At 40.3% G+C, this 13291-nt stretch overlaps 1 protein-coding gene across 2 annotated transcripts in view; it reads right to left on the bottom strand.

Moving 5' to 3' along the window:
- The window catches only part of tfap2d (transcription factor AP-2 delta (activating enhancer binding protein 2 delta)), a 22664-nt gene extending 18677 nt beyond the window's left edge, over positions 1–3987 (bottom strand). Inside the window, exons 1-2 of one of the 2 annotated variants that reach the window (XM_032586254.1) lie at positions 2600–3987; positions 1506–2024 (exon numbers count right to left, since the gene is read on the bottom strand). In XM_032586254.1, coding sequence (XP_032442145.1) covers positions 1506–2024; positions 2600–2638 — 558 coding nt within the window. In that variant the 5' untranslated portion in view covers positions 2639–3987. Of the gene's footprint in view, positions 1–1505; positions 2579–2599 lie in introns of those variants that run through there. The other variant, XM_032586253.1, reaches the window with a different exon arrangement.
- Positions 3988–13291: the final 9304 nt, after the last annotated feature.

Raw genomic sequence — 13291 nt, 5'->3', positions numbered from 1 at the left:
TCTTAACCAGCTCCTGCTCTGTTTCTTTTCTTCTTATTCCGGAGCTAAAGTGATTATAAAATCAATATACAAAACGCAGAGGTCTTGCATGAATTAGCTCGCTGACGGGGGAAAGGTGTGGCAGCTGCTTTGTTCGCCATGAAAATCTCTTTAACGCGCTCAAAGATGCGACGGGGCCGCGAGACCAAGGAAGGACGCATCTGTCGGGTTCATGTCCGCCTCGTGCAGCAGCTCCGGTTCACAAGCCGCTGCTTTCTGTTCGGCGTATGAAAGGTCAAAGTTCGCCCTTTAAAATCCCCAAAGCCTCCAGTAAAACGGTATGTAAAAAAACAAGCCGAAGAATATCAGAAAAATTCAAAATTGAATGAAAAAAATATGAAATCTATAAATATAAAAAAATTTGCATCGATATTTTCATTATGTCAAAATATAAATTAAATCATATGCACTAATTTAAAATGTAAAATACCCGACACTTAAAAAATAAAAGACAAAATGTTCCATAATATTTACAATCCGTGCGTAATTACCAAATATTGAACCTTCTAATTACATTAGCAAATTATAATAAAACATTCTAATTTCTATTTAGATAATATAATTTGTCATTCATTCAAAAATACATATTTAAAACCATATTTACTGTTCTGGATTTACAAATTTGGACAAAGTAAAATAAAAAAGTGAGACTTTAACCAGTTGAACAAATTCTGCTTTGGAGGAGAAAAAAAAACAAACATTTACGCGACTGAAATGACGCGTCGGTGTGTTTAACCAGAGCCGCGTCTGTAGAACCGGCTCAGATGTCGCTGCATAAGTAGCGACGTTGATTGACGTTAAGTCCGTAATTGGATAAACTACGGTGCTTTATGCTGCTCGAGCCGCTATTGTGTCCCGAAGCCCGATCCGTTAATCCGCCCTTTACCGGAGAATGGAGCAACCAGCGGCTTTTCTTTGCCCCAGCAGACACACACACACACACACACACACACACCCACACACACACACACACACACACACACACACACACACACACACACACACCTTTTTCAACTTGGCCATTTCTTTACATCGAAAGGAATTATGTAAAATATGGGTCACGTGTGTTTGTGGAAGAAATAAAGGGATTTTTCACAATAGGGCTGAATAGACTGCGAGTCAATTAACCTTTAGAAACGGTTCTGCCTTTCAGAGGCGTTGCGCCGCGTGGACTAGACATTTACTCAGCCCGCTTTTTGCTTCGGAAACCAAATGATCTCAAGACCAGATCCAATGAGTAAAGTTACAGTCCCTGCGTGGAAAGCGTCGCGTCTCACAGACAGACAATCTGTTATTCTGCTTGCAGTGGAATAAGAAGAGGGGAAGGTTTTGGATTAGCGGGCCAGTGGGGCAGGGATATATCCGTGTTTACTATTTCTTGTTAAAACAATCACAATGGAGCCTTTTTGTTTTGTTTGTTTGTTTGTTTTTTATGTGTTGGGTCTGGATTCGGAGGCCGCCGGTACCTGCAGGTCGTCTGCCGCCGGAGGAGGGAGGCCCAGGCCGGCGGCGGGCAGCAGCCTCTGGTCCGGGTGGTGCATGCCGACGCCGTAGGCTTGAGAGCCGTGTGACGTCATCAGCGACAAGTCATGGCGCCGGTAAGCGTCGAGGCAGCCCAGCTCGCGCCGCTGCTGCTCGTCCAGGCACGAGGACTTGAGGGCCGAGCGCGCGCTGTGGAGGTTGATGAAGTCGGCGGGCTCCCCGTGGTGGATCTGCTGGTAGTACTGGCCGGAGTGCAGCGAGTTCAGCCCGTAGGCCTCCGGGGCCACGGCCGGGTGGGAGTGCTGGAACTCGTAGTGGAAGGACTGGTGGTGCAGGGGCGTGTACTGGTGGTTGGCCGAGAAGTAGGGCGAGGCGAACTCCGTCCCCGCCGGCGCTGGGTAGGTGAGCGGCGACGAGGAGGAGTAGGCGACCGAGGAGTTGGCCACCGACTCCAGGCAACCGAGCTGCATGAGCCGGTAGCTGTTTGAACCGTCGTGACGTATCTGGAAGATAATAAAGAGACAGGGAAAGATATGAGCAGTGTCATTTAGCATCAGCCGGTGTCTCCTCTCTGCCTCCCAAACACACTCCAAAACACAACTCACACACTCTCAAAGCGTTTTTTTTCTCCTTCCTCTCTCCTCCTCACTTTAAACCACCTGAAGGAGATGTCATTTCAACGCGCCTGGGAGGGGAACGATCGCGCTGCAACAGGAGCAATAGGTAGTTTTTCCCTCCCTTTGGCATGCCTGTCACTCTCTGTGCAGCATTTAAAAAGGCGTGCTGTTATATGTTATTATTATTACCGAGCTGCTGGCAAATTCTCTCCCCAGCCCTGCTGCTCGCCATGGAGGAGAGGTAAGACACACAGGCGAGTTCTGCCCTGAAATGTCCTAATCACTCACATTTATAATAAAATTAAAACCCTAATAAGACTCTTTTAACCACTTCTTTTTCTTTTCTTGCATCCCATGAACTACGTTTCTTTTACAGTTTCTCTTCTCTTTTTTTCCCAACTCGGCACCCTTCGCTTTTATTCTATAAATTCAATCCTATTAAATGAAATAAAGCAGCCTACCTCTGCGTCGTGGACAAGTCCGGGGAAGGTCGCTGACATTGTTCTGTCTCCAAAATAACCCGTGATAGTTTGGTCTTACTCTCCTCTACGACCCGATCGACTAATAATAGTAATAATAACAACAATAATAATAAAAAAAGTGCTTTAAAATCCTCCAAAAAGAGCGAGAGAGATGGAAAAGTTCCCCTTTTGCGCGCTCTCGGTTTGGTGGAAAGCTGGCGGAACGCAGCGTCTCCCCTCTGCACGGACGGGGCTGGCTCACGGATTTTGTACTTGCAGGGTATTTCTCGGCTGATGTCGTAGGTCCCTTGGTAATATAGAAGTTTTGAAAATTAAGCATCAGCACTGAGGAATGGGAGGACAATAGACGGAGAAGGAGCATCCCAGGAGACAAGGAATAAATATTGTATCTTCGCCCTAATAAGGAACCCAGAGCTGCTTCAACGTTTTCCACGCTTTTTTCTGGACATTTTTCCCGTTTTCGACTCGTTTGTGTTTCCACAAGATCCGCTGCTCGGTTTTTCGTCGTGATATTATTATTATTTTTTAAACTCGCAGCTGCAATGGTCGTTTAACAAAAATCGTGCGGATTTTCAACGAAACTGTAAGTTTCATTTGCAATGTTTTGGAATAAGCTTGAATGTTTTTTTAACTGAATGTAAAAACATGTTTCTATTTCTGCTGGACGCGGTCATGTTTTCATGGAACTGGATGCTTTTATGCTTTCTTCATGCACCAATTGTCACCTTTATATTGTTTTTACATTAAATACTGTTTTCACGTATTAACCCTTTGCGTTTTCAAATAATTAACATTTTCACAGATTCATTTACTGCAATAAACGAACCGAATAACATATTTTTGCAGACAGTCGGACATTTATTCGGGTTTATATGTTTTTTTATTGTGTACAAATCTGATGTTGGTTTTTTTTCCCACATTTTTCAGTTTTTTCTAACTTCTACATGAATCTTTTCATGCATCTGATTTATTTTTTTCCCATTTTTCTGGGAAAAAAGCGTTTTCTTTGTTAATAATGAACTCGTTATTAATGCGGCGGACACGCCAGGCGCGCGCATGTCTGCTTTCAAACGTGTTTATTATTATTTGTGAATATAATTTTTATTTTTATGGTGTTTTTCTTCATATTTTCCTTTGTCTTATTGCTGTAACTCACCTGAGCGCCCGGGGTGGTCCTGCCCAGCTCAACGGTGCCGTCACACAAATTATGGTGTTTTTGTTTACTTTAAAAAATATATCTTATATGTTTTGTTTTTTAGAGAGATGATATATTAGGGGGAAAAATGAAATATTTTATCTGATAGGAAAATAAAGGCAGCTAAACACTAACAGGTGAATAAAACCTGCAATAAATTCAAAAAAAATACAAGCTACACGACAAACACACAGAAAACAGACAGTGACCTTCCCTCAGGCCTTCTGGTAAAAGCAATAGAAACACATAAAGAGCAAACGCGGAAGTTTCTGCGGTCTGAGCCTGTTGGCGAGGAGCAAATAAAAATAGAGGAGAGAGGAGAGAGGAGAGAGGAGAGAGGAGAGAGGAGAGGAGAGGAGAGGAGAGGAGAGGAGAGGAGAGGAGAGGAGAGGAGAGGAGAGGAGAGGAGAGGAGAGGAGAGGAGAGGAGAGGAGAGGAGAGGAGAGGAGAGGAGAGGAGAGGAGAGGAGAGGAGAGGAGAGGAGAGGAGAGGAGAGGAGAGCTGAGCTATTCTGCTGTCTGTCAGATTTCCTGCCACTCAAAAACAAACCAGAGAGAAAAAGAGAGAGAGATGAAGCGGGAGGGAGGGAGGGGAGCAGAGATGAGCCCTAATCAGTCTTGTTTTGGATGTCTCTCTTTTTCCCTACTCAGCTGTAACTGCAACCAAAGCGACTCGCTGATGTTATTAAGCGCAGACTGACGCCGCGCTGTTGACTCTGCGCTTTAATTAAGCAACTATTTTCCTTCCCATCTGTTCCTGCATCCCGCTTAATCTCAGCCCAAATATCGGTTGCAAAACGAACAAAAGCAACAACCCACAATTAAACAATCACGACGGAGAAAATGATTTTAAATGCGCAGCTACAGTTTGGCTCTTTAGTCTTGTGCGCCTCCGCTCACTTTCTTCCTGATCAAAAAGACGGTTTATCTCATTTTCTTACATTCAAATAGAAGAGGGAAAAAAATCATCACATTAAGCAAATAGCGACCCTGGCAGAGACACGGTGGAGCACGGGGGCCGCCGTAAATAGCCTCTTTTAAAAAGTTCTCAAGGCCTTTTATATTTTAATTAACCGATACCGATTGTTTTGCCTGGAGGCTCGACGTGAAACCTCTGCGCGACCAGACCGGTGAAGGCCGGCTGTCGCACGCCAGGTATTAAAAGAAGAAAATAAAGAGCAAGAGAGGGAGGGAGGAGGGTGGAGAGCATGGAAAAGAGGAGGAGGGATGAACAGGAAGGCCAGCAGGAAAAGAGAGAGGTGAAGGGAGCAAGAAAGCGTCTGCATAAAGTGATTATATGTGGTTAATCATCGTTTTTTAATTGTCATTTGACACCAAACCTTCATGAGAACAACAACATTTTATGTTTCTAAACAAATCACGATGACACCAGAAAGGCTCCATGTTCAACAAGATTACATTATATAGACAGAAAAGATTTCACTTTCAGTCTAGATGAGGAATAAATGTGGTTATAATGCGCTTATTGTGGATTAAATGGGCAAACTAAGCCTGACTTTCAATCCAGAGACATCAGAGTCAAAAGCAAACCAGGCTCTAAAAATGTTCATTTACAGCTCTAGTTGAAACTGGTCAGAGTTTGATGGTTATGTCAATTTAAAGCTGTTTGGCTAATAATTTCTGCAGTTTTTTTCTGTGTTGGAGTAACATAAAAAGGACAGAATAAATGTAAACTCATCACCTTCCTGAATCTTAATTAGTTAATTGAAGTGGAAATGGGGGCACCAGATAAAATTCAGCTCAGGGCCGCGTAAAATCTCGGGTCGGCTCTGTGTTGACGGTACATTCCTGTTAAAATAATCATTTATTTATTTGTTTCAAATAGGTTTTTAAAAACAAAGAAAACAAACAGGACAAAAGGAAACATGTAGAAACATAACCAAGAACAAAATAATCAGCTTAACACTACTTTATATGTAATATGTCACTTACCGACTAATTATCATAAATTTCAGTATGGATGTTTGGACGTGGTGTTCCTCAGGGGTGAGTGTTTGGTCCCAAATTATTAATTTCATTCATTAATGACATAAATAAGTAAATCATCAACAATCCTGGATGCTATTAACTCAGAATCCTTTAAAATAAATTTCTGTTTATTTCATTCATTTATAGTTTAAGATGAACTTGTTGACATAAACAAAATAAGTTTTGAATGAAAAAAAACAAAATCGCGCCTCTTCTCTCAAAAATGTGAATTCAAAGCATCAATCAATCAATCAATCAATCAATCAATCAATCAATCATCCGTTTTTCAACCTACTTTTCAGATTTAAAACATGAAAGAGACGTTCACTGTCTCCATTGTGGAGTAGAAATGATATTAATATATTTTACTGTTTGATGAGTTAAAAATAAGGGCGTAGGTTTGGTGGGACCTTACAACTTACTAAACTAATTAATGTAGATTTTCGTTTATTTATTTTGTTTTTGTTAAAGAATACATATGTTTGTTTTTTTTTAATTAATATGGCAAAAATTGGTCGGGACTATTTTATATCCCTTGAATATTGGTCGTGACATGTCACGACCGTCCACACCCAAACCCACGACCATAATTAAAAACCAACCAAAAAAAACTCAAAAAACGAAATAGTTTCCAGAAGGGAGGGTTAGGGTCCTAATTTCTACATCACGAAGCACATTTTCCTTTATATGTATTATTATTATTATTATTATTATTATTATTATTATTATTATTATTATTATATTAGTAGTAGATAATGAGGTAAATTGCTGCTACAGTCCATCGCCGAACCGAGGCACCAGTTGCGCGTAACGGGGCTGAACGCCGGAGTGGCCCCTGGCCCCTGGCCCCTCTTCTACCAGGGGGCTGAAAGCGCCGCAGCAGATGCGCACTGATCTCCGGACAGGAGCCGGTCCATCTGGCGCCTGACGAGGCAGGGAAAGGCCCGAAAGCCCGCTCGGTAGTTCAGCCCAGAGGCGAGAATTTAGATCAGCCCGGAGGTTTTCTGGACGGACCGACAGGGAGCGATGGGGGGCGGCGGGGTGGTGGAGGGGCCCGTCATCTTTAAGGGCCAACAGGAAGTAAGAATAACTTCACGGTTGGGATTTGGACGCGTGTGTGACCTGATATCGTAATTTCTCATCAATATTTCCAAAAATCCAGACTGTCTAATGTTATCCTTTTTAATTATTTAAGTTATTATTGTTATTGATGTACTTTTTGGCCTGAATCTCTCATTAAATAAAAAAAGAAAAGAAACTCAGGCTTTGGTTGCGTATTTATCAGACCGTCTTTTTTAACTTTTCAACTACAATGTTACCTTCTTTTAACAGAAAACAACAGCATCGCCTGGATAACATCATGTTATTATTTATTAATAAATTGGTTTTTAGGTAGTTTAACAAACTGAACGTCTTTCATTTCACAGCATCTGCATAAAACGTCACAATAAGCTTCCCAAAGTTCCGTGAAATCACATGACGTTTGGAAACATCCCCGATTTCTCAGCATTTTTGACACTATTTCGTTTTAAAAAATAACAATAATACTAATGGATATTCTAGGTGGTTTCAGTCGACACGCCTCTCTGAAAGCTTCCTCTCAGACACTGGACGTATTTTAGTTTTTTCCCAGTAACTGTTCAAAATGTTTAACCAGTTTTCTTGAAGTTTGACCCCTGTGAGCTTTGACCTGATCAACCACACATGTCTTCAATAAACGTCTTCAACAACTATTTCACGTTGTTTGGACGGAAGTGGGCGTTTTTTTTCTGTCTGTTGAACGGAAGTGATGAAGCTAATCTCAGTAGAAACTATTTCTAATTGTTTTTGGTTATTTCATTTAAAGACCACCTGTATAAAACACTAAAAGGCCTCGGAAAAGCAGAGAAAACACCAGGAGATCATGATGATCAGACCAGATTGGTGTAAACGGTTTAATACAGAGCCACAACTTATCCATAATAGATCACTACATAGCCTGCAGTCATTTAATCCAGCCTATTACTGCCGTGTAATCCCCTTTACAGGCGAGGCTTTAACGCAACTTTCAGCAGATTGTGTCAGGTTCTAACACTTGGATCAACTCAGGATACATTCAAAGGTTAGACGTTTAAAATGCCCTGGATGCTTTTAGAAACCTCAAAATGCTGCTTATAATAAAAAGTGTTTTTTAAAAAACCCACCAAAACAAGCCATGTTTCAGTTTGCGAGCAGAAAGAGAAAGAAAGTTAAAACCAGTGCCAGTGTGAGCGCACATGTGTTGGCCTGGTTTCTGAGTCTGTTTGGGTTCTAATGAACCCGGTCAGACTCCGGCCGGCCTCATATGGCCACCGGCGTCCGTTGAGTCGGTGCGTCTGCACCTTTCTGCAGCCAAAATAACGTCTGACACAATAAAAGCGCAACGCAAAACAAACGGCGCGGAGCCCGTTGGCCCTCCGTCAGCAACCCAAAAAAAAAGTAATTAAGAAAAACTGTGTCTGACCTACATAAAGGATGCGCCTCGGAAGGAAGCGCAGGTTAATATGCTAATATGGATCTGCTAATTGTGGGGATTTACTGTGTCGTTTTGGCGGAGGGGAGGAGGCGCGTCACTGCCTCGGCTCAGCCTGCAAGATCTGCAGCAAATTAATTTCTTTTCATGGGGCAGAAGAGGCAGGAAACAGGTGCTGCAGGAGGAACAGGGGGTCCAGGGGCGTCTCCAGGAAGTTGGGTCAGGGTGGCCAGAAAGGAAACACGGAACTCTGAAGGTCTGTAGACAAAATAGTAAAATAATGATAATTAAACAAACTATTTTAAAAATCACAAAAAAAAAACCCTGTAATCAGGTCATTTAAAATTGGTATTTTACATGTTAGTTTTTTAGCTTCTGCTAAATTTTGAAAGACTTTCCCTCTGATTGCTTCCTAATAAATATACATTTAAATGAACAAATGATCTTTTTTGAGGAAAAATGTAGCTAGAATAAAAAACAAAGAACATTACAAAATTGACTTGACTTAGAAATGAGTTAAGTTTTAAAAAAATGAACAATTTAATGAATGTGGTACTGTAAAAGCGTAAATAAATAAGTTAAGGAAACCTTCTTTAAAAAAAGAAGGTTATGTACTAATTTGTAGTTTAATATAATAGCTAAAGACAGTTAAGTCAATGTAATTACAGTTGTAGCAAAGACTTTTATTAAGTTGAGCTCTTCAGTTAAAGTTGATACAAATTAATTGAGTTAAAGCAACAAGTGAAGGTGAGTCAGAAAATATGTTTTTACAGCTCTCATCTGCAATCAGCCCACCTATGGGATACTAACTAACTAACTAACTAACTGACTGACTGACTGACTGACTGACTGACTGACTGACTGACTGACTGACTGACTGACTGACTGACTGACTGACTGACTGACTGACTGACCGACCAGTTAAAAGTCCAGGAAGCTCGTTTTTATCTTATTTTAGGCTTCAAATTCATACAAAAATAACACAAACTCTCCCTACAATGGAAAGAAATGTACCAAATAATAAATTAATGCTTATTACATATTCAGAAATAATAACATACTTATACTCATACTTAGCCAGACTGTTTCTAAGGAAAAACGAGGCACTTATACATGAAATAAATACAAAAGGAAGAACAAAAAAATATTGAAGCTCACATTTTGCTCTTTTATGCGCAAAATGAGCAAACATTTAGTGCTGCCCCCTGTTGGTGGCGCCATTGCTCATGTTAAATCTGCGTTATTGTTCATTTATGTCCCTAATTTCGCTTAATATCACATAATATATTAACAATCACGTGACCTGGGGGTTACCCCGCCCCCATCTCCTCTTTACAACCATCAGTCAGGACTTTTCGTTTTCTTCACGGACCCTCCAGAAAACAAAACCAACACGCGTCCTTTGGTTACCTGCAACAATCGAGTATCATTGCCGGTCTGTGTTGCCCAATTAGCGCGTTTAATTGTTGCCGTAATTACTCGGGAAGTCAACTGAGAGGTTGAATCCAGGTCAAACACGTGTCATCTGCTGCGAATAAACAGAAGAAAAGGCCAATCTGCTCCCAACGGACATGGCGACGATAATCATAAACAAGCTTTCAGAGTTTCAGAAAAGGAGCCGAGTGACGTCCTTTCTTCCTGCGTGACGTTGATTTATTAAAATAATAATTTGGAGAAAGCAGCACGATCGTGATCGACTGCTAATGAGTGTTCGGTTGGTGGGTTTAGTTGCTTCCAAGCCATCAATTAATGGTCTTCTGCGCTGAATGATTAACAGTATTTTTAATAAACGATTACAAGCATCAGCCGTGCAGGAGCGAAGCTGTAAAATTGATTTGGAAAACTTAACTCCAGCAGCTGTTGGATTAGTGTGAGCCTGCTGCGGGTGCGCGCGTCCGTGCGCGCCGATCGAAGTTCATTAACTTCTCTTTTCAAGAGTTTCTGAAGTGCTGCTGAAGATCACACGAAAGCCAAAAGTCTTTCGACTATTTCCCGTGCAGATGGGAGGAAAAGAGCAACACTAAGATTTTCATCACCTCTTATGATCCTGTTGTTTGTTTTTTTTTCTCCCCTCCAAAGTGAGAAAGACAAGATGTAAAAATCTGCTCCGTGTCTGTTTACTTGGACTGAGCTTTCTCTCCCATTGTGTCGGTGGGATTTCAGATCCATTCGGATAATTACTCCCATTAAAAAGCAGAATAATGGTGATATCCGTGCGCGTTATTGCTTCAGAAGTGGCTCCAGGCTTTACTCTGAATGGAGGCTTCAATGCCAAGAGTTAAATGGATCTTTGAGGGTTGAATTAATTTTTAGGACGTTGGGAGGTTTTTAACTGAAACCTGGCATCTGTAGGATGTATAAATCCAACACTGCTTCACCACACGCTGGAAAACAATCCAATCAGACGAGCTTCCTTTAATCTGGGTGTAATATTGTGCTTCAGTCGATTTTTGTGCCAACATATGTTAGTTCTGGCACAATTCTACCTATTCTAACAGCCCAGTGATCACTTTGCTTTAAAGAGGCATTAAGGACCATTTTAGCAAATGTGTAATCAATGTAGAATAATTTAATCTACAAGTTTGGTAATTGTTGTCTTTTTCTTCTTGGCTCAATCTAAGGAGGGATGTTAATGCCAAAAAACTTATATTTTGTGTTCTTTTTCTGGAAGTGAGCTTTAGAGAACCTCATTGCGAAATGATCCTGTTAGCATCTAAGAGTTTTACATTTTAATGCAGTGCAGATTTCTTGGAACGAACACAGAAACCTAACGAAGGCTTAAGAAAGCTGAAAAAGTGAAAAAAGATTTGAGTTGCATCATGTGCTGCTCAGTGTTCAGTTCACTCCTCCACTGTAAAGTCAGGTTTTAGAAAACACTGGAATCTGATCCCGAACAAAAGAATTGGATCATCTTGTTAACGGATTTTTAGCATAAAAAAATTCTGTTGTTGGTGTTTTTACTTTTGCATGATGTGCAAGATTTGTTTAAACTTACATATGTTGGGAAAAACTGCAAGAAAATTTGAATTATGAGCATAAATGTTATTAGTTATATTTATTATGTGTTTTTCCTGTGATTCTTCCACCTTGGTGTTGATCTTGATAAGCTACTTTTTTATTTATGTGCTTTAAACTTTGACTCCAAATGGACTACATTACGTCCAATATTGCATAACGATATTTGTGCCTAATGTAGTGATTGGTGTTTGTAAATGTAGATTTTAGCTTTTCCAATCATGAGTTAATGTAAATTTTCCATGTGTGGAAATAATTTGTGCAGCTTTCTGATTATTGGATGTGATCGGTCAAACATTCAGAACCACGTCCATTTTTTCCAGTTATGGACGTCCAGTTTGTTTGACCTTCCTTTCAAAAAAAATCAACAGAAAAATGTAAATATTCCTTTATTTTGTCACAAATTTGAAGCTGGAAATCCTAAACCAATCAGTGCTGTTTTATTGGAAATAAATGAAAAAGAAAAGCTGTTGGGGGGGAAGCTGACGGATATCTTTATTTCTTTATTTTTAAATTGTTGAGGGTTTATGCCGCCCCCAAGCAGATGTCGCCCTGGGCAGTGACCAACATCAACTTCATTAAAACTGCCATTGCAACAACTTTCCTGTGGATTCCAGCTTTTTTCAAGCAAACCTTTCTTCTTGATTCTCTAGTCTTACTTTTTATTTTTGCACATTTGCCTTTTGAAAATGATTGGACTTTAAAGAATAAACTCTAATTTGTGTTGTTTGTAGTAAAAATTCAAACTATAATAAATTACTTCTGTTTTCAGTATTTATAAATGCAGCCTTGAAAGTTCTGATAAACTCATTAAAACGTCTGTAATATGAGAAAGAATAATAAACTGCTTTGTATTTTAATTTATCCAAATGCCTGCCTCTGTTTTTGTTGCATTTTCCATGATAACCTCGTTAACGCTACAAGAGAAATGCTGCTTTCTTATTATTTTGAAGAATTGATTTTTTTATACTGTAACCAGGGAAGTTGGTTTGTGCTTAAATAGCAACCTTCCTGTTAGCCACTCATTTTACCTTCTTGTTTTGATATAAAATGTGTTTACTATATAAAACTATGTTTGATGAGCGCATAAAGATTGTTTTATGTTCTTGTTTCTTTTTTTGTAGTTTCTTCAGTTTTTTTCTCGCTTGTTCTTCTCGACCCTGCCAGCAGAGGGCGCCACTTGGGCCGTGCTGCCCGAGGGGAGATTAACACTCTGGTCTCTGTGAAAACACACACACACACACACACACACACACACACAAGCGTCTTCTCCCACGTTCAGACCCAGTAAGTGTACACATGGTGGGTTTGGTGTGTGGGGGTGATGCAGGTTCAATGACTTTGATCGTGTAATTCCTGCGTAATCTCTGTAATCTCTTAAAGCAGAGCTGTTTGAATATATGTTGTATGGGTGCAGAATGAGCAAGAAACGATGTGTGTAGTGTACATTGAATTAGCGAGACGAGACAGAGGCCGAGACTTCTGCAAAAAGGAAATCTTTAAGCATAAAACGATCCGGCCACCCGCTCTTTCTGCTTGTTTTTTTTTTTACTCCAGTCCAGACAGAAAAATACAGGCTGAAGGTTTTATTTTTCTTTACTTTTGTTACTGTGGTTCTGTGAGGAGTGACAGGGCACAGACAGAGTCAAACCTCCTTGCTACGAGCTCTGTTGTTTCATCTGTTGAGAGAATGTCCCCAGGAAGTGGACGGACGTTTCAGAACCAGAGACAGAAATATGAAATGTTAACAAGGCGCCAGATGAAAACCTGCGGGCGCCAAACTCTGACCATTCCTGTTGTTGTATGGTGGAAATGTAACTTAAACTGCATGTGTATAAAGTGAGATTTTATGTCTTGTATGTGGAATTACTTCATAATAAAATATAATTTTTAAAGCCTAATTTAAATGTTGTGTGAGATAAATGTACAGAGTTCACAATTATCACTAAAAGTTTGTCTGAAATTAAGATGTTTTTCATGTG

The sequence above is a fragment of the Xiphophorus hellerii genome, chromosome 15 (assembly GCF_003331165.1).
Source record: "Xiphophorus hellerii strain 12219 chromosome 15, Xiphophorus_hellerii-4.1, whole genome shotgun sequence".
Lineage (NCBI taxonomy): Eukaryota > Metazoa > Chordata > Actinopteri > Cyprinodontiformes > Poeciliidae > Xiphophorus > Xiphophorus hellerii.
The sequence above is the reverse complement of the archived record's forward strand: the minus strand, read 5'-3'. Positions and strand labels throughout refer to the sequence as shown.